The sequence below is a fragment of the Hippichthys cyanospilos genome, chromosome 19, assembly GCF_059441005.1.
Source record: "Hippichthys cyanospilos isolate Australia breed blue-spotted pipefish chromosome 19, RoL_Hcya_1.0, whole genome shotgun sequence".
Taxonomy (NCBI): domain Eukaryota; kingdom Metazoa; phylum Chordata; class Actinopteri; order Syngnathiformes; family Syngnathidae; genus Hippichthys; species Hippichthys cyanospilos.
The window spans coordinates 13,810,920-13,836,694 of NC_142387.1; the positions used below are offsets into that span (position 1 = coordinate 13,810,920).

Sequence of the window (25,775 nt, forward strand, 5' to 3'; positions counted from 1 at the left end):
GCGCACCTCGCCTTCCGATTCAAACATCTCCCGGTGCGCCGGTCTGGCTCGCCAACCGGGTTTGAAAAGGAGATGCTGAAGGTTTTGTTGTCAGCCGCTTCACCTGCGATACGTTTTCAACATAGACCCTTTCGGGGACACTTCATTCGGGTTTTCACGATTACGGAACGTTTTACCGATCACCTGTTGCGTTGAAGTTTCTCATGACTTTAATAGCTCCCAAATTCAACCCCAGTCAATCAGCAAATGAAGTTTCGAATGACTTTATTAAGAAAAAAATAATAATTGCCCCCCCCCCCCCGTAGTTAAATCATGAGTCAACTATAATCAACCACAGCTTTTGAATTCCGTCCCCTCACACACTTGGGCTTGATTGCTGGCTGTTTTTCGGTTGTTTTTAATTAAATCAAAGATTTTCTTAAATTGGACTTTCCAGAACAGCGCCCGCCATCCAAGACAAGACCAAGACTTTGGACCTCTAGTTCGAAATAATACTTTTGCAGGTCAAGACCAAGATAAGAGTAAAACTTTTTGAAGCGCTAGACTGATTCAAGAACAGGACTTTGGAGAGCTAGACCGAGACAAGTCCAAGACTTTGGAACTCCAGTTCGAGATAATACCAAAACTTTTGGAGGTCAGGACCGAGATAAGACTCAAGACTTTTTGAAAGTCAAGACTGAGTAAAGACCAAGACTTTGGAGAGCCAGATCGAGAAGAGACCGAGACTTTTAGAGATCGAGACAGAGACAAGACCAAGACTTTAGGGCTCCAGACCAATACAAGACCCTGACTTTTAGAAGTCAAGACCCGGACAAGACTAAAATTTCCTTCGATCCCAGGATGAGAACAAGAGCCTTAAAAAGCGGTCCTGAGACCAAGACCAGTCTGAAGAACTGGGAATGTGTGCATTTGCCTTCCAGTTCAGAGATCTGAATGTCCACTAGGGCCCGGCAGTTTTAATAAGAGTTCTCCCAGGTCTTTGAATGGATTTTTTCGAAAAAGATTCTTCTTCGCATTTTTAAAGATTGCCCGTTGGTGTGGATGCGCGATACGCTAGAAAATGGAATGAAAGTTCTGCTCTAGATAAGAAAACGACCAAGCGTGTCCGGAGCCTTACCTCCGACGATTTATCGGTGAAGTCGTGCGTCCTTTGACCACGGAACCCTTTGACCCAGTCTCCACCTCGCTATAATTTGATGCATTAACTCTTGACCCCCTGTTCTCCTTTGCTTTGCAGGACCTGCAAGATGTTTGGCTCCACTACCCGCCGCACCCTCTGCAGGTACCAATGTCCTCAGATTTATTGTCTCAGCTTTATTTGCTTTCCAAAAACCGCTTGTGAGGTTTTGCCGACCCCCCCCGCCGACATCCGGTCCTCTTTGCTATTTTCACCGATGTCATCAGAGCCATCCGTCCTCGCCTTTGCATCATCTGCCCAGAAACGCCGCGCACGTCAAGGGTGTTTGTTTTGATATTAGGATTGGGGAGAGCAGATCAAAGATGCGGTAACAGGATTACAGTCCCGGATCACACGGACCCCAAAGGGACCGCCGGGGCTTCCTGCTCTCTGATGTGCTCGCGAGGAGCGCGTGTTTCTTTGTGTCTCTGCCGAGGCTCGTGTTCTTCCCTTCATCTCCCCGCGTCTGGGCTCCGCGCGCGCCTTTTTGCATATCCGTGTTTGGCCCAAAAATAACAGGGGCGCTCTTGTTTGGTTTTCATCCCCGAGCGCGCCGCTCGTTTTCTTGGATCCGCGTACTCGCCGCTTGTTGGCGGCGGCGAGCTGTGGGCCGCGCGGTCGGGGTGGAGCGCCCGGGGTCAGCCCGGCGCCTCCCCGTGGTCTGACGAGAACCTCGGCGCCCGTTTCCGGTGAAACGCTCATGGCCGCAAAGTGTGGGGGTTTGCTCTGGGTGGTCACTCCTTCGCCGTGTGTGGAAGGCCTAAGAAATTGTAGCGATGCCTTCCTTAATAGCCGTCACGACCTTATGATAAGGGAAACCCGTATTCTGTCTGCGTCTCCTCCGAGGTGTTTCTGTTTTATTGGCGCGGGTTTGTTTACTTGGCTTTGCTTTCTAATAGAGGTGCGTGGAGGCTAATTATCTTGGATTCATTTTCTGTCTGCACTTAGAAAAAAACACATTATTTCCTGTTTGCGTCTTCTCCAATTTGGGTTTTTCGTTTTTTTTGGACCAATAAGGGTGTTTTTTCAGGACTGATACGAATGCCGATTATAAGTAATCAAGAAGACCGATAACCGATATTTGGAGCCTTGAAAGAAAAATGAGGGGTGTCCCAATATAATCTTGTCATTTCAAACGACAGTATCGTCCAAAGTCGATATGATACGATAACATTGTTTTTTTATAAAGTGTTAGAAGAGATATGATCAAGTGATACTTTTCAAAGAAAAAACATAACTAAAATAAATACAAAATAAACTAAAGGATGCTGAGAAAAGGCCCTTATGAAGAAAATTATATTCTTTAAAGTGTATATTAACATTTCAAGTTAATCCGAATCATTTTTTTTTTTATATTCAGTATAGTTTTGGTTATCGACTGATATCTGAACTGTTATTTTTTTTTCCCCTGATATCTAAAATCGATATTTGACCTAATAAATATTCACCTGATGTTAACAGTTTGAAATTTGAGTTATTGGGCATCGGATTATTTTAATATATTATCTAAATGCCGAAGATTGACACAGAGCATCGGTGTATCCCCAAAACAATGAACAAAATTAATTTCCAACAAACCACATCAAATTAGACGAACTTTTTGATTGCTTAAAACGCTTAAATTGAACCAATTCACCGCCAGGGCGGTAAGAATGGATCTTTGAAATATATTGTCGTCAGTGGCACTGAATGAGTTCATTATTACATACTGTTATTACGGAAATAACTTAATCGTAGTCATCATAGTCTAAAGTTCCGTTTTTAGTACACATAAAATGGTCCAATGCATTTTGAAAATGCACCGCGATACGTTTTGTTTTGTTTTTTTCCATCGGCAGTTCGCAGCACCGTTGAAATATGCCGGCGTCCATATTAGCCTAGCATATTAGCCACGTTAGCCTAGCATAGCCACGCGCCCTCGCAAGCGCGACGACGTGCTCGACGTCTACGTTCACATCATGGCCTGCAGCTCTCCGGGATAATTAAACGCCGCGCCGGCTTTCTAAATGTCTCCTTTGCTTTCGCCGGCACGGAAAAGTAGCGTGGGACCTTTTCGACCTTGAACACGAGCCGAAAACGGCACCGCGTTTAGCAAGGTGTTGTGACGTTTTGTCCGAGATTGGCTGTCGGTAATCGGATGTGTTTGGAACAGTCTTTCACACCTCATGACATTTTGTCTCCGGTTTTTTAACGTCAATCAAAAGACGTAAACCGCATGCCGAAAACAGCGCGCGATTTTCAATGTCGGTGACACGAATGCATTTTTTTTCTTCGTACTTTTAATGTCACTCAAAAGATAATGAACAGCTATATTTTCCACTTAAGTGCTTGAGGTGTAACGTCGGAGATTTGTCAAAACAAATCCAGGAGATGATGTCTTTGACGTCTGACTCGAAATATTCGGAAAATTCTATTACAGTATTTTCATTTCGTTGTTTAATTATTATACACAGGACTCTGGTCTCGCTTTTATTTAGATCGTGTTTTGTCGGGTTTTTATTTGATTTGTGTCAAGTAATGAAGACGTTTTGTCTCAGATTCAATGTCATTCATTTATTCGTTCATTTTCAATTGAAGCTGTACGTGGAACTGTTGCTGACTAAACCGGAAGGCCCACTTAAAATCCATTAAAAACACAACAATGTGCCTTTTAATCGGGTGCACTTTAAACGTCGGCTTTTACCCGGTGGAGTTTATGACGCGGTGCGCCGCATATATGAAAATTTCCAAAAATAGTCACGTTCATTGGGTTCTTTATAATCCGGTGCGCCCAGTCTAGTCATGTTCATCAAAACCGTGCCTCATAACCAGTGCTCCTCATAACCCGCTGCTCCTTATAACGCACTTTTCCGTATGTAGAATTTTCAGAAATCCTCATGTTCATTGAGACTGTGCCGTATATCCCGCTGTTCCTTATAACCTTCTGCATCTTATATATATGAAAAATTCCCCACATGTGCCTTAGAACCAGTGCATCTTCTAAGCCGGTGCACCTTATAAACCCCATACTAGATATATCAAACATTTTAAAAAGAATCCTGTGCTTTAAAACCGGGTACACCGTATAACGCAGTGTGCTTTTTATCTAATAAAAATTGAGACTGCGCCTTATAATCGCTCACCTTATGACTTGGTATGCCTTTGTGTCGTCGTATAAAAATGTTGTTCATTTGCCTCCAAACCAAGTGCACCTTAGAACCCAGTGCGCTTTATATATGAACATTTGCGAAAATTCTCATTCTGAATTGGAACCGTTGCCTCTTCTGACCTTATAATCCGCGTTCCTCATAACCCTGTGTGCCTTATATATAAACATTTGTGAAAATCGTCATTGAGACTGCACCTTATAACCCGTCCTCCTCATAAACCGTTGCGCCTTATAACCTAAAAATGTCCAAATGTATTCACGTTCCGTGAGATTGTGCCTTATCTCTGCTCGCTAAGTAACCTGGTATGCCTTATAATCCAGTGTGGTATATAAAATAAAAACCAAAAAGTCATGTTCATTGAGACCGCGCCTTAAAACCAGGTGCCTCTTACAAACCCTGCGTGCCGTATACAAAAACGTTTCCAAAAATAGACCATATGCCCCCATGCGCCTAACGTTCCAAAAAATACGATAAAAAGGGTAATTTTGCCACCTGCCTCTCAACATGGTGCGAAAAATGGTACGTATTCCTTTTAGTCCATGTTCTGACCTCTCATTGGAACGTCTCCTTTGTCTTAGCCGTCACAGACACGTCTCGCACTTTTTGGAGCGAGTTTCCCCTTCTGCTCAGATTCCAAGCTAAGCTGAAAGTGCGGCTTTGAAGCCGTTTCAAAAGTATCTTTTTTTGAAAAGTGCTTTCTCCCCCCCCCCCCCCTCTTCCCCACCTCAGCCGGCGCGTTTGAAGCCTCGTCGCTGACCGTTACCCCGAAGGATAGCCGGCGCCCACCAGCGCCCAACTCTTCAGATGTCGTCAGTTGCGATGCATGACATTTAAACGCCTTCCGTTAATTAACCGAGGGTGGGAAAAAAAAAGCGGCGGGAATGAAACGTTTCTCCCGACGCGTCGGAAGATGGAGTCGTGACATCATTACCGGCAGCGTTCCAATTAAAAAAAAAATCAGTCCTTTTCAAAAGTACACCCCGGCTCTCGCGACCGCGGAGGCGGTCTCGTCGTTTATTGGCAACTTCCACCTGACTCCGAGCCCGAGGACGGAGGAGGCGCCGGGCGTTTTATTTATTTTTTTTATCGACTGCGACGCTTCTGCTTTACTGCTAACGGCTAATGAAGCGAGCCAACAAGGTCACGGGAACGCGGCGTATTTCCTAGCGAAAGGATGTCTCGGTCAAGCTCGCGGTTGTAGCACGCTGAGACCAATTAGATGTCTCTCGTAGCCTAATTAACGCGCCCGTAAGGACGGGATCTTGATTAAACAAACATGAATATACATATTTTCTTAGCGTGGCGGTTCCTTTTCTAATGAGCGCCGCAGAGGCGCGCGCCGCGCCCAGACGGAGCAGCTCGCCGGTTGGACTTTGCCGGACCGGCCGGGCCCTCGGGCCGCCGTTGGAGAACAATCGACAAAGCATCCTTTAAAGGCCCGTGGAGGCTCTGATCTCCTCGCTAAAGTGCAAGTGAGGCAGCGGCGGTATTAATGGAGTGTTTTGAGTCACTGGCTCCGACCAAAGCAAAACGGGAACTGTTTGACTTGGCGCTTAATGAGTACCAGATTCCATCTGCTGCCGATCTTTTGAGTTTGTTTTGAGGCGGAGGGAAAAGCACACTCCAAGCGCCGCGTGTTTGATTTAAGGACACTCGGCGGGGGAATTGCTGCACTGAGGAAGTCACTTTTTTGCTGGGTGGGTGCGCGCGTGTTTGGAGGAGGCTCCTAGTGTACAAATCTGGTCCGTTTGAGACCCCTTGGCCCTGGTGGAAAGGAATTATAGATGTCAAATCTTTTCTGCCCAATGTGGCGCAATATGTTTCTGTGATCTGTATTTGCTACACGCAGCATCCACTTCAAACTGTTGAGCCTGGAAGGGGGCTCCTCCCACTTGTGGTCCCTTTGAAGGTTTCCGATTTTCCCCAAATTGGGGTTTTGGAGTTTTTCCTTCCCCTTCTGGGAGCTTTGAGCAGGGGATGCTGTTGTGTCATGACGAAAAGAAGTCCCTGTGCGACTTCTTTCATGCAAAAGAAGAAAGTCTCGATATGACCGTGTGAAGCCCTTTGAGACTTTGGTGATTCAGGGCTATACATAAAATAAATAAATTGCATTTGGTTTTGAATTGATTGAAAAAAAACCCGATGCACAAGATGTGTGATTTTCTGCAAATAAAGAATATCCTGAAATACCACTAGCGTACAGCAATATATAATACGCGCATATATACACTTTTTTTCAAATTTGACATCTGTTAGATATGCCAGAGACTCAGTGCCTTTTGTTTGTGTTCCAACAGGTCCAGGAGCCTCAGACGGACCGTCAGCTGATCGAGACCTCGCCCGTCCTGCAGAAGCTGACCAACTTCGAGGAGTCCATCGGCGTGCTCTTCACGCACGTGCGCCTGCTGGCTCGCGCTTTCACGCTGAGGACGGTGGGCTTCAACCACCTCACGCTGTAAGTGACACCGTCATTCACCGTAATACACGGCTGCTTTTTCAGGAAGCCAGACAATGCTTCAAAATAAAAGGTGGGATATCAAGTCATGTATGAAATGAACGTCAACGGGACGATTTTATTCTAAAGTTACTTTCGGAAGCACGGTCGCGACAAAGAAAGTGTGCGTCCCCCGCCAAAAAGGATGCGTCGGGACGTAGGTAAACGGGAACGTTTTTTTACTTTGCATATACGCTCTTGGAAGTGCGGTATATATTCCTGTTTTTCCTGATATTTGTTACATGAAGGATTTGAAATGACGCAGGAACGGAGGCTTGTGAATCGCCGGCCACGTTTTCAGCCTCCCGATCGTACAAAAGCCTCTCGAGCGATTGTGTTTTCACGTGGACTGATATATATATATATATATTTTTTTTTGCAAGCCCGTTCGGCTAAGTGGTACTCGACCCTTCGGCTTGTATGCTGTTCATTTTGGCCATTTGCATCATGCCGTTTTATGCGTATTTTCACGGTGAAAGCATCTTTGTCGCGTTGAAGCCACAAAAGAAGTTCACTCGTACGTTGCGCCTATGATTATTCACCGTTAATTAATGTTTCCCAGTCCTGGCCGCGCTTATTTCACCAACTGTTTTTTTTTTTTTTTGTAATCCTGGTTGAACAAGCGCGATCGTACCGGAGCTTGTTACTATGAACGGATGGCGCCGCGTGTTGGAAAACTGATAATGAGACGGTTCACGCTTGTTTGTGTTGCAACGGGTGCTTAACTTCCCGCGCAGGCCTGGCTTTGACAGCTAAAGCAAATTAGCGTTAGCAGCACACCTGAAATGGTATTGGCAGACGGCGGCTCCACGCTCTAATTGCTTGCTTTACTTGACTTTGCTAGCCCCAAGCTACGTACGCTCAACTCGCCTGGGCAGGATTGACTTCCAGAAAGAATGCGGGCTTTCTTATTTACATGCCTAATGGCTATTCGGCGGCTGATTATTGCCGACGTGGACGAAAGAGGATCAAGGAGTTTATTTCAATCTGAATTTGGTCTTCAGTCTCAGAATTCTCACATTTTTGGGATAAAAGTGTGTCATATTTGAGGAATGATGGTAATACGCTGCTTTGGCAGCATATTCTGTTTCTGCGGAACATGAGGGCAATTTGCTGAATTTGAAAGCGCGAATAGGCGGCGGTGGACCGCATTCCTTGTTCATAAGCCCCGCATTAAGGTACGCTGACCTAAATAGAGGACATTTTCTCGAAGGCTGCAAGCCTGGCGAAAGAGCAAAGGTGACGTGAAAGTGGGTCGCGCCAGCAGAAGATGAAGAAGAAGAAGAGGTAGGAGGTGAGAGAAGACAGAGGGAGGTCAGACAATCAGGCGGGCGGCGCAAGACCTTCCTGGCGCTCGTCGAGCGCCGGGGACAACGTGACCTCAAAAAATGGCCGGCGTGGGAGGCGACCCCGCGCAGAAGCCGCACTTCCGCTCGCCGCTGGGCTTCCTAGCTTGCGGGTTCACGAACAAGAAATACAGAATCATTTTGAGGGCATTTTTGGATTTCATAAAAGAAACTTTTAAGTTTTCATTTGATTTTTGAAGTACGACAGCCGGCGCTACTTGCGTTACTGCCACCTACAGGGCCGGGGTGAAAGCGCCTGACGCGGACGGCATTTTCAGGTGGTTGTATCTTGTCAAAAGTCTGCCACCTTTGAATTTTTGACAGTTTATAGTCGGTCGTCTCCCAAAAATGGAGACGATTGCAGCGCGCAGCCTGCCTCCTCCTTTTCTTCTTCTTCTGCCGAACTGATGAAGGTGTTTGACATCAAAGCGTCGGCGCCGCGCTTTCCTCCCGTCTCTCCCCTCTAGCTCGCTGCCGCATTGTGCCACTGAATAAAGGACGAGTGTTGGCGCAGCAAAGCCTTCCTCCCTGACCTCCCTTTTCCCTCGCTTCCGACGCCTCGTCGCGTCCCACCCTTGCCTTCGCCTCCTTTTCTTCTTGTTGCTTAGGAAATGTGCTGCGTTCTTCCGGGAAAAAAGAGAAATAAATTCCCGCCTTTTTCTCCACTCTCTTTTGGAAGCACGGAGGTGACAAAGTTCTGTACGGCCGTCAACAATTTATGAAAGATTAGGGAATTACCTTGTTTTGGCACCTCGTGGTCAGCTTCTTTGTCCAATTGCCGGATGGAAATTAGTCATGTGTAGATGTGCGATAATGCAAACGGTATTTGGAGGTTCTCCAATGGGGTTACTCAAAGCATCTCATTCATTGACATTTAAATACCATTGAAAGAACGTTTTGTTTTTGTTTTCAAATTGAGAGAAAATAAAATGCAACGTAAGGCGGCGGATTGCTAAATTGTGTTTTTGTGCACTTTGCCATATGAAAAAAAATTAGGGTTTCTTTTCAAATTGAGAGCTAATGAATTGTAATACAAGACAACGTAATGCTAAATTGTGTTATAGTGCACATAGTTATAGTGCAGGGAAAAGAACAGTTCAGTTTTCTTTTGGAATTGAGAGCAAATGAATTGTAACGTGAGGCAATGTATTCGTAAATTGTGTTGTAGTGCAATTGGTTGTATGCGAAAAGAACAGTTTAGTTTTGCTTTCAAATTGAGAGCAAATGAATTGTAACATGAGGCAACGTATTGCTAAAGTGTGTTGTAGTGCATTTGGTTATACGCGAAAAACATCTTTGCTTTCAAGTTGAGAGCAAATGAATTGTAACATGAGGCAATGTATTCGTAAATTGTGTTGTAGTGCAATTGGTTGTATGCGAAAAGAACAGTTTAGTTTAGCTTTCAAATTGAGAGCAAATGAATTGTAACATGAGGCAGCGTATTGCTAAAGTGTGTTGTAGTGCATTTGGTTATACGCGAAAAACATCTTTGCTTTCAAGTTGAGAGCAAATCAATTGTAACATGAGGTTTTATATGAATGCTTGTAGCCATTAGTGATGCATTTTTTCAGCAGATAAGCCCAAAGTAAAGGAGATGCTGAATAAAATACGCTTGGAGATACCACTACAAATGTAGTTTAAAAGTTTAATCAATCAGACATGGATGTATATATCACGCGGGTGAAATCATTGGGGGAAAAAAAACGTCAGAACCAGTGTACTAAGTTATGGCATCCATTTTCTTGTGTGTGTGTTTGCACGTTTAAAAAAAAAAAAGGTGACTGAATGGCAACAAATGTAACCTGAATGTGAAATTGAATCATAAATAATTAGGGTCCTTCCTGCAACGTTGCAAATATGAAGCCCACATTTTCACACCCCCCCAAAAAAGCGTCAGGCGTGACTCACCAGAGACTTTGATATGATACAAAATAAATCATTTCAAGCTTTTTTTAATTAAAAAATGATGTGGCCCTGAGGAAAAGTCTGTCGGCTGTTTTTTTTTCCTCCCCCTTAAATAATAATGGACTTTATCAGACTTAATTAAATATGTGGCAAGTAAATGGGAGCCCAAGTATTTGTTGTCAGATTTAATAGTAAAAAAAAAAAAAGAATGAGTACAATTATTGATATAAATGTGGAGGGCAGTGGGTGGCCCACTTGCTTTTCCCGAGGTAAACACAGGAAAAACTCATTTCCAGGGCATTGAATGAATTCTAAGTAGGCCTCATTTTTTCCTCCTGAGAGCCAGCATGTTCATTTGTGTCCACTATAGTGGACATTTGCTTTGGATATCCATTTTTAGTTGGTTAGGTAGGTCGGTCGATCGTGTAGGTAAATTAGGTAGGTTGGTAGGGTTAGGTAGAATTAGGGAGGTCAGTTAGGTAGGATTACGTCGGTCGGTCAGTCCTTTAGATGGAATTAGGTGGGTCCGTTGGGTGGACTCAGGTCGGGAGGTAGGTCGGTTGGAATTAGGTAGGTCGGTTAGGTAGGATTCGGTCGGTCTGTCAATTTGGTAGAAATAGGTGGGTCGGTTAGGTATAATTAGGTAGGAAGGTACATAGGTAGGTAGATAGATAGGTCAATTAGGTAGAATTTGGTAGGTCGGTTGGGTAGAATTCGGTCGGTCGGTCAATTCGGTAGAATTAAGGGGGTCGGTTAGGTAGAATTTGGTAGGAAGGTACATAAGTTGGTATGTAGATAGGTCAGTTCGACATAATTTGGTAGGTACGTAGATAGATCAGTCAGATATAATTTGGTAGGTATGTTAGGTAGAATTAGGTAGGTCGGTTAGGTAGAATTTGGTTGGTCATTCAATTCGGTACAATTAGGTGGGCCGTTTAGGTAGAAGTAGGTAGGTCGGTTAGGTAGAATTTGGTCGGTCATTCAATTCGGTAGAATTAGGTGGGTCGTTTAGGTAGGAAGGTACATAGGTAGGTAGGTAGATAGGTCAGTTTGATATAATTTGGTAGGTATGTTGGGTAGAATTCGATATGAATTCGGTTCGGTATGATTAGGTAGGTCGGTTAGGTAGAATTTGGTCGGTCATTCAATTCGGTACAATTCGGTGGGTCGTTTAGGTAGAAGTAGGTAGGTCGGTTAGGTAGAATTTGGTCGGTCATTCAATTCGGTACAATTAGTTGGGTCGTTTAGGTAGGAAGGTACATAGGTAGGTAAGTAGATAGGCCAGTTAGATATAATTTAGTAGGTATGTTGGGTAGAATTCGATATGAATTCGGTTAGGTATGATTAGGTAGGTCAGTTAGGTCGAATTCGGGGTCGGTATTCAATTCGGTAGAATTAGGTGGGTCGGTTAGGTAGAATTAGGTAGGAAGGTACATAGGTAGGTACGTAGATAGGTCGGTCTGTGGTTTTAGATGGAATTAGGTGGGTCGGTTTGGTAGAATTAGGTCGGGAGGAAGGTCGGTTGGAATTAGGTAGGTCGGTTAGGTAGAATTCGGTCGGTCTGTCAATTTGGTAGAAACAGGTGGGTCGGTACATAGGTAGGTAGGTAGATAGGTCAGTTAGATATAATTTGGTAGGTATGTTGGGTAGAATTCGGTATGAATTCGGTTAGGTATGATTAGGTAGGTCGGTTAGGTAGAATTCGGGGTCGGTATTCAATTCGGTAGAATTAGGTGGGTCGGTTAGGTAGAATTAGGTAGGAAGGCACATAGGTAGGTACGAAGATAGGTCGGTCAGTGGTTTAGATGGAATTAGGTGGGTCGGTTTGGTAGAATTAGGTCGGGAGGAAGGTCGGTTGGAATTAAGTAGGTAGAATTCGGTCGGTCTGTCAATTTGGTAGAAACAGGTGGGTCGGTTAGGTAGAATTAGGTAGGTAAGTACGTAGGTAGGTATGTATATAGGTCAGTTAGATATTGATTTTAAATACAGTTTCTGGATTTATTTTGTAGAATCGCGCTTTCTTTTATAAAAACTGTCCCTTTATAAATTGCTTCAAAAGTGGTGAATATATGAACACTTCAAACAGGGTATTACAAATGAAAACTGTAATTCATACATTTATAAATAAATAAATAAAAATTGAAGAATTTACATGGCCGTTGGGTTATTTTATTTTTCTTTCCTCCCCCAAAAATGAAAACTGGCGGTTTATGCGCCGTATAAGGCGCATCAGATTATAAGGCGCACCGCCTGCTTTTTAGAAATTTGAAGGCACCTTATAGAGTAGAAAATATAGTACTCTTTTGATGCATACTTGTAAAAACAAATGAGGATTTAGTCGTGCAAATAACTTATCATAGGGTAAATTAACAAGAACAAGAAACAGATGTGACTTTTACCATCCCATGAATAATTTAAATATTGCTGCTGAACTACCAGCGTAAACTCTCTTCTTTCACTTTTTTCTCTTCTTTTGTGACCAGCAGAAGAACATGTTTTGGTGTTATCAAAAAATGTCAGTTTCTGAGTGCAAAGTGAACAAAACAAGCATTTTTTGTTTTGTTTTTGTTTTTTTGTGAAGAAATATGTCAAGCTGAACAATGACGCTCAAATTCGACGTGCTTTCACGACGCCGTAAATCAAACTATAAAACAAAGCAAACAAAGGACTCACCGTGGCAAAATAATTTATTGACAGATGTACAAATCAGACACGGCTGTTTGCTGAGCTGACTCACTGCACGCTTGACTTGTGATGAATTCTTTTTATGCGGCCTTTTCCCGTCTTTTGTGACGCGGGGATTCTACCTACCGCCATGCCTTCGGCGGACAGCGTTAGAAGTGTAAAAAAAATGAAATAAAAAGCCTTATTTTCCCCGTAATCTTTGAACAAAAATCGAATATCATTGTCGACGCTAGCGAACGGCTGTATTCAAGCGGATGAATTCACTAAATAGATTAATGGTTACATGAACTTTCGGTACATTATTATTTTAGCAAATGAATACCGTAAACTTTGGATTATAAACCGCCGTGTTTTTCGTTTAGCATCCGGTCTTACTTTTGGCATCCTCTCAAGTTTGGGTCACGCTATCATTTGAGTTTTATTACCGTCAATTTTTGCACTATAAGCCGCTACATTTTCTCATGCTTTGAACTATATGGCTTATGGTCCAGTGCGGCTTATTTGCATTTTTTTTTACCAGCCAGCCACCACGGGGCAGGCCAAAAAAAAAAATCTAAATATTGATTTTGAGTTAGAACTGCAATTTTACTCACCGCCAGGGGGCACTCATCACTAGCAAACGCAATCGGGCATGTTATCGTTGTGTTGGTGCAGTATTCCAACAACCCGAGCGTGTTATGTTGTCAATGTCAGTCCTGCTCTTATTCTAAACATGCAGGCATGTTCAATCTGTCTCGAAAGTTTTAAATATAACCAAATATTTCAAATCTTGCATCTACTATCCCTCTGCATAAATATCTGATGCTACAACCTGCCGTTTATAGTCCGGCGGGGCCTTTACGGGACAAAAATAGATTCCCTGCTCAATTTTTGTTGGTGCGGCTTATAACCCGGCGTTCCTCCTAGTGGGAAAAATACGGTAATTTTCAGCCCAATTAAGCGAAATGGAATCATTCCCCAGGGCGAAGCAGCTCGGTATGAGTGAAGTAGCTCCCATTTGGACAGCTGATAAAAGGCGGAGGTACAAACAAGAAAGCCAACAACAACCTCTGACATGTTTGCCTCTCTGATGTCAGCCTCCTCTTCCTCCTCGTCTTCTTCCCGCGCATCCTGTCCTCTCATCCTCGCCTTCCTTCCCGCCAGCAGCTCACACGGGCGGCTGTCTGGAAGCTAGCTTACATCCGCGATGCCGAGCCTCTTTCGTTGCCTTTCGTGGACGGTAGCGGGGCGCGCGTCCGGAATTGCTTTCAGGAATTGTTCAAACGCCGCGTGTTCCTCCCTCTCACCTTTCCCGGACTGTGGAGTGCGGACTTGAATCCAAAGTCAGGAGAAGTTTTTCCCCCACAACTTGTCACATGTCCTCACAAGACCACCCAATCAGACGCATTAGTCTTTACGACCGCCGGATATTGAATCCACGTGTTGCCTCCGTCTCTCGTTCCAGGGGCCACAACCAGAGGATGGAGTTCCTGGGGGATTCCATTATGCAGCTGGTGGCAACCGAGTATCTCTTCATACACTTCCCCGACCACCACGAGGGACACCTGACGGTAAGGCCCTCCGCACACCGAGCCGGCGCTCGGAACCGCCGTCGGAAAAGCGTTTTGGGCCGATTTTGTTGTCGGGGGAGCCGGAGCAATCTTCAGACGTGGTCTACACGGAACCAGGTTTATTTAAACCCACTTAGTCTCACCCCTCAATGCATTGCGCCAAATGTACATCACATGGTGACTAGCGCCGCCTATGGACTGGAGCAGTACTGCATAAAACGCTAGCGCAGAAGGCACGTAGTGCTTGGCTTCATCGTAATGTGGTCACGGTCGTTTTTCTGAGCTCGGTTTAGCGCTCACCCTCGTGACGCGGCTTTTCACATTCCGGAACGTAGGCTCGCACAAAGCGTGCCGCGCGGAACTTTCTTGAGCATTTTCTCGATGAGTAAGCGACACTCGGCTTCACCCGCGCCGTTTATCGCAAGGAAGCGTTTTTGAAAGTTTCCGTACTTATTAAATCGACTGCGACTGTTCAATAAGCAGCAATGGAGCCAAAGTTGGAATCGGGTAACCTTTAATCAAGATGATGAGGGAGCTACATAGAATTCCAAATGGAAATCGTAGCAAAGGGTATGAAAACTTCGGATCGATAAGCTTCCCTACTTGCCATCTTTCATACGCCATTGCTGTAAAGCCCACTTTTACTGAATTCAAGTCACAATTTTAATGATGTTATTTCCATGATGTCGTTTTTCTAATCCTTTAATTTGTCATTTCTTTTAAAAAGAGCGACCGATAGTAGCCTCGGTATTTTTCTGATAGCGATACTTGGTATTATTACTCGCCCATCCCTTGCCTTATTTTTCAAACATTTTTTTAAATTGCTAAAGTACTGCACTAACACAACAGTAACACGCCACGCATTTAGTAGTGGATAGTGCCCAATAGTGGCGAGTGAATTTAATCTTTTTTTCTCTCTCTTTGTTTACCTGGAGTTTGCCCCCCGTGGTAGCAAGTAAAAAACTGGACTATGAGGCAAAGGATTCAAAGCAAAGACCAATGGTCAGAGTTATCGCTGCAGTGCTCAATTGGCTTAATATTACAGTAGCACTAGTCAAGGGTGTGATAAAAACCGATTAGACGAGAATTTTCTTATTATTTTTACTACTATTATAAAAGATGAGAATTCTCATCCATTGCACTGAGAGTTATTTATTTTTTACAGTCTTTATACAGGTTATAGCTTAGTCTGAAACTGAAAAAAATAACCAATATTTTATTGCACTTACATTTCACGTGGCAAAACAAAGCCTTTTCCCTGAGCACCCCCCCCCCCCCCAAAAAAAAAAAAAAAAAAAAACACCGCCACCCCACTATTTGAGAAGCAGTGGACACAGGGAACCTATAGCGGATTATATACGGTAATATACTCAAATGGCAGCCTGACACAAAGACCAGATTTCAAAGTAAAAGACTTTTTACCACGACTGATGACATCACACGCCGGCAGTGTAAAACGCACTTCCGCCGCGCGAACGCCTCGGCAGCCGTCAGGCGCTTTCTTTGTCGCGGGATGACGAATACGTGGAAGTTTCCGTCACACGTTTGCGACGGCGGGGCGCCGTAGCTTGAAAGGCTGTCACCTGCTCTCTTTTGACACCTTTTGTCTCCCGCCCGTTTTTACATCGCCGCCTCTCTTGATCTCCTTTCCTCACTTGCCGTCAGTCTTTTCAGTCCAAAATTGTCAGTCAGGTAAGTCTTCCCACCCCTCCCCGCCACGCGGTGTTTACTTCGGCGCGCCTCGTCAATTGTCGCGGGACGCAAGCCTCGCAAGGTTTGCGGCCGCGCGTCTTTGTCGGCACTTTTCCCCCCGCCGAGGCTGTCAAGCGTCTCCCGGATAAAGAATTTGCTTGCCGCAAAAGCGGGGCGTCGCACCTTCTGAAAAGCGCGTCAGGCCTTTTTTTTTTTGTGTGTGTGTGTGTGATTTTTCTCCCTTTTCTGGCGAGCGTCAGCGTTTCTCTTTTTGGCCGGCGCGACGACGGCTATCAGCTGGAGGCTGCGGCGTTTGAAGCGGGCTGAAAGCGGCGAACAAGAGCCTCGCTCGCCAGACGGGAAAAAAGGCGTGACGTGGGCCTCGTTGAAAGGCCGCCTTAAGAGGCCCGATAGCCGCGGCCGAGCCACCCCCATCCAGATAAGCTACCTCTGAAATGGATTTCAATAAAAGCGCCTATTCAACTAGTGTGCGCGTGAGACGCTTCGCATCATCCGGCATTCCGTTTGCTCCCCCGCCGCCTCCCTCTGCGCGCGCGTCTTGCAGCTATATTTAACATGTTTGTGTTTTTTCCTTTTGGGGACGTGGATGTTGTACCTCAGTCGGCGGAACACAACGCCGTCCGCTCCGCCGCGAGTCGAGCATGCAATATTTACCGCCGCCGCGCGCAATCTCCCCGAAACATTTACTGGGGGATTACCATTTCTGTCCGCCATGAATTATTTCGCGGGCTGTTTGGCTGCGCGCCGTTCTCAAGACGGTTGGTAGCGAGGCCTTACGCGCGGTTACGCTATGGTCGCCTTTTGTGGGCTGGCTTGGCTGAAAATTGCATAGAATTCAACTCGGTATACTCTTTCTTCTTATATAGGTATACTATTTGTTTATGTATATATATGTATATGAAATATATATAATATATATATATATATATACATACACACACGCGCACCGTATTTTCCGCACTATAAGGCGCACCCTCAATTAATGACAAATTTTAAAACTTTTCCATATATAAGGCGCACCAGATTATAAGGCGCACCCTCAATGAATGACATATTTTAAAACTTTATAGTAACAATATCACAATATTGTAATACTCAAAGTAATAACAATAATAACTCAAATAATAACTAAACTGTCAATAGCATCACAACTCAATGTCAATATGAGCAACCTTTTTCAACTGTAAACACACAAAAGAAACAGGAAAAGCTTACTTTATCACTTCATTACACATCTGCGAATCTCAATATTGATCCATATATAAGGCGCACCATCAGCTTTTTTAAAAATGTAAGTCTTTTACGTGCGCCTTATAGTGCGGAAAAAACAGTATATGTGTGTGTGTGTGTGTGTATTCTATATTCTATCTGTTTTCCCAGACTCAAGTGGAATTAATGCACACTGACATCAGGGCTGGGTAATAAATTGAATTAATCTGGTCCGTCATTTGAATAATTGGCGGTATAAGCTTTGAAACAAGAGCTCATTCAATTCATACTTCATACTTTTTGAGCCACTGGTTCACATCTTCGCTGTTCTATTTCTCAGTTTTATCCATAAATTGACTACTCCAACGGATATACTCATTTGCTTTACCGGTGGATTGTCTCCTGGTGGCCATTAAAAAAATAAAATACAGATAAGCAGCACTAGACTATAAGACGCAGGTCTCAAATCATGAGAAAAAAGATGTGGCTTATAGTCCGGAAAATATGGTCTAAGTTGTGGTATCTGTGTGAGTTCTTTCTTAGCTAATATCCTATTTTAATAACCCCCGGCTACTTTTACAAAGCGGCCAAAATATGTCCAAATTATCCTATTTTAATAACCCCCGGCTACTTTTACAGAGCGGCCAATTTATGTCCAAATGATGTCTTATAGCTACATTTAGCCGTCGCGTTTTGTAGTCGGGAATTTACAGGATTTAAATATAATCTGGACGCCCCCCCCCATGGAGCACAGAGCTCCAATAAGGCCCAGCAATCAGAATAAGGATCGGCGCTTTCGCCGATGCCCGCGCGGTTGCACCGGTACCGGTCCGTATTCCATTCATGCATTATTCATTCAGAAATTAAGGGCAAAAGGGACCTCTTTCAGCCGTCTCCTAAGTTATTCCAAATAAATAAAATCCCGCATTTACTTCTTGCCCCGCCCGGCTTCGCGCCTGCACAATGTTTGCTGGAATTGGGAGTCGCTTTGTCATAATTGCCTTGACATTTTACACCGCGGCAAATTGGACAGGAGCGGCGCACCGCATTGAACAAAAAAAATCATAATCGGAGAATCGCAGATACTTATGGTCATAGTTTATATTATATTAAGTATTATAATAGTTTTCATTGAGCAGCTCCCAGTCATGTTCAACTCAGTGTTGGTGTCCTTGAACCTCATTTAACTCATTCACTGCCAAGGACGTTTTTATTCGTCCTCTGGATTCCAACTTTTTTCTACCACTGACAGCGGGCACGGATGATGGTCCTGCTCAGCTCATTTGTGGCGAGCAGGTTTTTAAATCAACTGTCATGACTCCCCAATCCGTGTATATGGCATCTAATTCACTTTTTTGATAACAGCTTTTGAGTGGAAGGTGAAAGACCTGCCGGTTAAAAAGTAAAAAATATAATCAACAACAGCTTGTATTTTTATTTACATTTTACTTAGTCCAAACGCTGAATAGATGTATGATAATACAAGGACCTGAAAACATCTGTCAGTGAATGGTCAACACAATAGGCGGCTAACAAAATTAGCATCGACATCCACTTTTTTTTTTTCCATATATTTTTATTGAATACAACAGACAACCAAATACACATACATAAAGAGACAAAAAAAAACATACAGGACATAGATCTGTTGGTTTTTCACACCAAGCCACAAATCAAATGCGATCATAACAATTCCCATAAAACAGTTGAAAGTGGCACGCCTACGTTATCGGCTTTTAACGTATTCGTTGACATTTCGGCTCGCCGCATCAAGCCAAAGCATCAAGCTATTTGCGTCCCGTTTTGTAAAAATACTGTAAGTTGTGTCAAACTTCTACGTTAGCCGTTAGCTTAGCAGTTAACCTCCTGCTATATGTTAAAGCTGTGCGTTTTTGTGTTTTGCGTTAGCTTCTGCGCAGCTCGCTGGTCAACAACCGCACGCAGGCCAAAGTGGCGGAGGAACTGGGCATGCAGGAGTTCGCCATCACCAACGACAAAACCAAGCGGCCCGTGGCGCTCCGCACCAAGACCCTGGCCGACTTGCTGGAGTGTACGTATGCTCACGCGCGCTGAATTTTTCTAAACAGGATGCGTTTGTAAGTCGAGGTAGCGCCGAGCGATATGGATCCGCCGTCCTTTCAAATCATCGCGGCTCGTCGCATTCGGAAGCAGTCAAAAACATTTCCAAGCGACGACTTTTCTCCCATCGTTTCTGGAAGGCTCCGAGGCGTCTGCATTCAATAGCTTTTAATTAAATATCTGGTTATTGCTCAATATTTTCGTTTCCAATCCGCCGTTCCTGGAGTGTGACTCAAAACGATTTGGCTGGCACAATAAACAAGATGCGGCGAATGATTCACGGACAAACAAGTGCCCAATTTAGGCTGCTGACGAGACGGGTCGTTAAATCTTCGTATTTTTTTTTTTTTTAGCGTGTTGGACTTACGTCATGTACACACTGTCATTAGTTGCTTTTAATAGAGCCTGGCGTTCGCTTTCCTTCACAATGGTGCAAATGAGTGCACGCAAAGAGCAATCACTCTAATGATACGGCGCCTAAAAATACTTTGTCTTTATTGTCTTCATTTGCTGATGCGCTCCCATTTTATTCCCAGTCCAAACTCTTCATTCTGGAACATTCATCTTCGGGCTGAGTCATCCCTTAACTTAAGTGTCTTTGGGTCCTTGCGAAAAGGCGCGATATAAATCTGAAATCTTATTATTATTTTTGCTGCTCAGCACCATTTTCCATAGACCGTTATATATATATATTTTTTTTTGGAGTCGTTGGATGATTTTTAGGTGGGTTAGAAACACTTATAAATAAGCAACAAAGTACTTTTTTTCAGCCAAAATGCCCTCTAAACAGCACCCAAAAAACAACATCTGTAGTGATATCTCTAGCTGTATTTTACGCAACAACTTTTTGTAGTGTTTAAAAAATTCTGACGTAAGCGTTTTTAGCATTTTGTTAGCACTTAAGTAATGACATCACACAGGAAGCAGTTCGCATGACCCCAAACTAAACTTAAGTAAATGTACATGCTGAAAATAATTCTGACGTAAGCGTTTTTAGCATTTTGTTAGCACTTAAGTAATGACATCAAACAGGAAGCAGTTCGCATGACCCCAAACTAAACTTAAGTAAATGTACATGCTGAAAATAATTCTGACGTAAGCGTTTTTAGCATTTTGTTAGCACTTAAGCAATGACATCACACAGGAAGCAGTTCGCATGACCCCAAACTAAACTTAAGTAAATGTACATGCTGAAAATAATTCTGACGTAAGCGTTTTAGCATTTTGTTAGCACTTAAGCAATGACATCACACAGGAAGCAGTTCGCATGACCCCAAACTAAACTTAAGTAAATGTACATGCTGAAAATAATTCTGACGTAAGCGTTTTTAGCATTTTGTTAGCACTTAAGCAATGACATCACACAGGAAGCAGTTCGCATGACCCCAAACTAAACTTAAGTAAATGTACATGCTGAAAATAATTCTGACGTAAGCGTTTTAGCATTTTGTTAGCACTTAAGCAATGACATCACACAGGAAGCAGTTCGCATGACCCCAAACTAAACTTAAGTAAATGTACATGCTGAAAATAATCCAAAAAATAAATGATTGCTCCTGTGGACTTTAAAAAGATTCCCGGATCACTGGAAATGTAAAATAAAACGTGCAAATTAAGCAATGACATCAGACAGGAAGCACTTCGCATGACCCCAAACTAAACTTAAGTAAATGGACGTACTCATAATAATCCCAAAAAATAAATGATTGTTCCTGTACACTTTAAAAAGATTCCCGGATCACTGGAAATGCAAAATAAAAACGTACAAGTTCAACGTCCTAAAAAGAAGTCTGGCTCCTCACTCATCACCGGCACACCAGCATCTCAAGGCAAACAAGTGAACTGCATATATATTGTTTTGCATGATATTATCCGCTAACATACTTCTAATATATTTTTGTTACTGTTTTTATGCATTTTCATAATTTAACAATATTTTATTTTAAGTGTTTAGGTGGGGAGTCGGAACAAACCAGGGTATTTATATGTAAAAAGACGCTCCACTTACGAAAGATTCACGTTCCAAAAGTATTTCCGGAACCAATCAAAGCGCCGCTGTTTATGGATCTTAACTCGCAATACCGCCGCACTATTGATACCATCGGAAAAACAAGATATCGTTCCTATTATGACCCTCATAAACTCCGGCGTGTCTATCCATATTTTATGTGCGGGATTGGTGGTAGGGCGGAGAGCTAAAAGGAGAAGGGTCATCATCAAGCGCCGCGGCCTGCTGAGAATCAATCTCTGGCCGAGTGCCGCCAGAGAGAAAGTATCCATCAGTCATGCAGGAGAAGATAAAAACAAAACACCTCCCATCGTTTGGCTGGAAGAAGAAGCCGCCGTCGGGCCGCCGCGGTAATTGGCGGCGCGGGAAGGAGGCCGGGGTCGGCCGGGAAGAAAAGAAGGAGCCGGCTTCTTTGCCGCGTATGAACGGCGGCGCCCCGCGGCTACGCCGGCACCGCCTCAAATATTACCCATCATCCCTCTCCGGGGCGGCTAATGGCCAGATGCCGCTTCCATTTCAAATAGGCCGCCGCTCGGAGCCGGCTTATCTTATATCTTTCCTTTTGGGCTCCTCGCCGCCGGCGGAGTGCTGAGCAAACAATTTGACGTCCCGGCCCCGATCCGGGAACGCGTTCGTATTCCGTGCTTGGAATACGCTTTGGCGTGAAATATTTACCCGGAAGTTATTGCTCTTTGCATTTCTCAACCCCCGTGCGGTATTTTCGCCCTTTTTGGGTCATTTTCTCCCACGTCGATTTCGTAGTATTTTAGACAAGGGTTTGCTCACTACTGTGCCGAATTTGACACGTCGTCACCATCTGGGTGAAATTTCAGCTCCCTGCTTACTTCATTTAAGGCGTGAAATATTTACCCGGAAGTTATTGCTCTTTGCATTTCTCAACCCCCGTGCGGTATTTTCGCCCTTTTTGGGTCATTTTCTCCCACGTCGATTTCGTAGTATTTTAGACAAGGGTTTGCTCACTACTGTGCCGAATTTGACACGTCGTCACCATCTGGGTGAAATTTCAGCTCCCCGCTTACTTCATTTAATGCTTTCCCTTGGTGGTGTAAGGTTAGGGTTAGGGTGAAGACCGAAGGATCGGACAAAATACCGCGCAAGTGTTGATCTGAAATTACAAAACAAAAAAACGGTCAACGCGCTCGTATTTGAGATTTGCCGTTTGTGCTACTAAGATGCTACGAGGTGGCCCGAGCATTGCCTGATAGGAAAGTAGTTCTTGGTGTCCAAAAATTATTTTTTTTCAAGTGGTGATTTCTTTTTATTTTTCAGGATAACATTGTACAGTGCGTTTGGAATTACCTTAAATTTCGGACTATAAGCTACTAATTTCATATCTAGAAAATCCACAGTTTTGCGGTCCGTTTTACGGCCTTGACGCGGACGAGAATTCGGCGTAAGGAAATTGTTGTGCGTATTTCAGACCGAAGACCGAAGGATCGGACAAAATACCGCACAGGTGTGCTGAACTGGAATTACAAAACAAAAAAACGGTCAACGCGCTCGTATTTGAGATTTGCCGTTTGTGCTACTAAGATGCTACGAGGTGGCCCGAGCATTGCCTGATAGGAAAGCAGTGTGTTTGGAGTTACCATAAATTTCGGACTATAAGCTACTAATTTCATATCTAGAAAATCCACAGTTTTGCGGTCCGTTTTACGGCCTTGACGCGGGCGAGAATTGCGCTTAAGGAAATTGTTGTGCGTATTTCAGCTTTCATCGCGGCGCTCTACATCGATAAGGACCTGGAATTCGTGCACACCTTCATGAACGTCTGCTTCTTCCCCCGACTGAAGGTGAGCGCCTATTGATAGCCTTCCGCCGCCGGCGCCTGATCAATGAGCCGACCGAGAGAGCAATTGGGCGAGGCGGGCGGGGGGGCCTAATGGCGCTGGCCTAATGGCGCGAGCATCGACGCCGCGGCGCCGTGCGGCGCCCCGATCGCTATTTTAGTCACCCTCGATGGGGATCGCAACCCTGTCGGAGATCTGCCATTGGCTTGTTAGCCGCCGTTTTTGGCATTGATTCCGCAGAAGCGCATTTTTTCCCGCCGCGTTTCAAAAGTCGCCTTTAAATTCAGCCGAAGAATTTCATCCATTCCCAAGCGTCGGTAATTGACGTGTGAATTGATTATTGTTAAATAAGTTGGTGGGCAACCAATCAAATTTGATTCGATCATGTGAAAATGAGCTGAATTGTGAAAGGGAGGTTTGGCGAAGTCGGCAGAATTCGGAATGCGATTCATGTAACCGAATGGGAAAAAAAAAAAAAACAATCTAAAATACTTCCTTCGCGGAGTTTGCATGTTCTCCCCGAGCCTGCGCGGGTTCTCTCTGTGCACTCGAAAAACACGCATGGCAGTTGTATTGGACGTACTAAATTGTCCCTATGTGTGCCCCGCGATTGGCTGGCAAGCGGTTGAGGGTGTCTCGACGTCACCTGGGATAGGCACCAGCAAGCCTGCCAACCTTGTGAGCGGCTCCAGAAATGCACGTATGAATGCTTCCAGAAAGTCCAAATCTGTATTTTTTTTTTTCCCAGCGAATGACATTTTCGAAGCTACCGCTTGTACAGAAGCCACCGAAGCTCCGCCGGTGTCGCGAAACGTCAACGCGGGCTAACGGCGTCGGCGCGGGAAGGCGGCGAAGGCGGCGGCTCGGGGACTAAGCGCCACACATGGGCTCCTCTCGTGGAGCCCGGGCCTAATTGCCGTCTCGGCGAGCCTCTCCGGGGACCGCCCCCGTCTCCGCGTGCCGCTCGCCCGCCTCATTTCCATTTCCAAGCCGGGAAAAAAAAAAAAAAAAAGAAAGCGGGGCCTCCCGTTTCATCCAATTTGGGCGGAAACAGAGGCGCAATGAAGTACCCCCCCTTATAATGACTTCTTCTCGGACTCTGCGATTACGCGCGGGGGGGGGGGGGGGGGGGGGGGGCGAAGGTACGAGGTTCGGCGCCGCGTTTCTCCCGCCGTCGTGGCCGCCCCGAGAGATGAGCGGGGAGAAAAAGGGAAACAAAGTGCGCCGCGGCACACTCCGAGAGGCTGGGGGCAATAAAGCGAGAGAGCGGGCCGCAGAAGCACTCTTTGTAGAAAATTAATAGGAGCGGGCAGTCCCGGATTCAAAGTGGCTCTTTTTATGACGGGGCCGCTCGCCCGTTAATGGAAGAGCTTTTAGAAGTCCCTCCTGGATAAGGGAAATGTATCGGGGAGGCGCACCTGGGAGGCTTTGCCCTTTCCTGCGCGCCCATTGGCTTTTTGGTCTTAAGTAGCCTGTGATTTGTCCGCGCCGAGCGGACGGAGAGCGGCGGCGGGGTTGACGGGGGCAGAAATGAAATAAAAGCCGGCCGTTTGTTATTTCTCCGCTTCCTCCGCGATGAAGCCTTTCCTCTTTTGCAGGAGTTCATTCTCAACCAGGACTGGAACGATCCCAAGTCTCAGCTGCAGCAGTGCTGCCTGACGCTCAGGACCGAGGGCAAAGAACCCGATATTCCGCTTTACAAGTAAGCCGTTTTCACGCCGAACCGTTTTTTTTTTTTTTTTTTGCTTTGCTTCGGTCAGGCTGGATTTCTGCATTTGAATTTCCTGAAAACGTTGACGGGATTCATGCGGAATCTCAGACTTTTAAACGTTTTCAAATCATTCGATGCCAAAGACGTCTTTATTCGTCTTTACGGAGTCCAGACACTCAATCCCGCGCTCGCAATTTCACAATGTGGAGTGACAGACCCATTCGATCCCAAAGACGCCTTGATTCGTCTTTTCAGAGTCCAGAAGTGACAAACTCATTTGAACCTATTTTCAAGTGTGTACGAACACATTTAACTCATTCAATCCCAAAGACGCCTTTATTCGTCTTTACAGAGTCTAGGCATTCAATCCCAATCACACAATCGCGGAATGTGAAGTGCCAAACTCGTTTGAACCTATTTGCAAGTGTGTTTGAACACATCTAACTCATTCAATCCCAAAGACGCCTTTATTCGTCTTTTCAGAGTCCAGAAGTGACAAACTCATTTGAACCTATTTGCAATTGTGTTTGAACACATTTAACTCATTCAATCCCAAAGACGCCTTTATTCGTCTTTACAGAGTCCAGACATTCTATCCCAATCACACAGTCGCGGAATTTGGAGTGACAAATTACTTTGAACCTATATGCAAGTGTGTTCGAACACATTTAACTCATTCAGTCCCAAGGACGCCTTTATTCGTCTTTACAGAGTCTAGGCATTCAATTCCAATTACACAATCGCGGAATGTGGAGTGACAAACTCGTTTGAACCTATTTGCAAGTGTGTTTGAACACATCTAACTCATTCAATCCCAAAGACGCCTTTATTCGTCTTTTCAGAGTCCAGAAGTGACAAACTCATTTGAACCTATTTGCAATTGTGTTTGAACACATTTAACTCATTCAATCCCAAAGACGCCTTTATTCGTCTTTACA

General features: G+C 44.6%; 1 protein-coding gene across 4 annotated transcripts in view; it reads left to right on the forward strand.

Moving 5' to 3' along the window:
- Positions 1 to 25,775, forward strand: part of drosha (drosha ribonuclease III) — a 98,668-nt gene that overhangs the window by 50,764 nt on the left and 22,129 nt on the right. For all 4 annotated transcript variants that reach the window (XM_088402250.1, XM_088402251.1, XM_088402249.1 and 1 more), the window contains exons 24-29: positions 1,238 to 1,282; positions 6,624 to 6,781; positions 14,201 to 14,306; positions 19,137 to 19,278; positions 23,047 to 23,129; positions 24,725 to 24,828. In XM_088402250.1, coding sequence (XP_088258376.1) covers positions 1,238 to 1,282; positions 6,624 to 6,781; positions 14,201 to 14,306; positions 19,137 to 19,278; positions 23,047 to 23,129; positions 24,725 to 24,828 — 638 coding nt within the window. The remainder of the gene's footprint in view (positions 1 to 1,237; positions 1,283 to 6,623; positions 6,782 to 14,200; positions 14,307 to 19,136; positions 19,279 to 23,046; positions 23,130 to 24,724; positions 24,829 to 25,775) is intronic.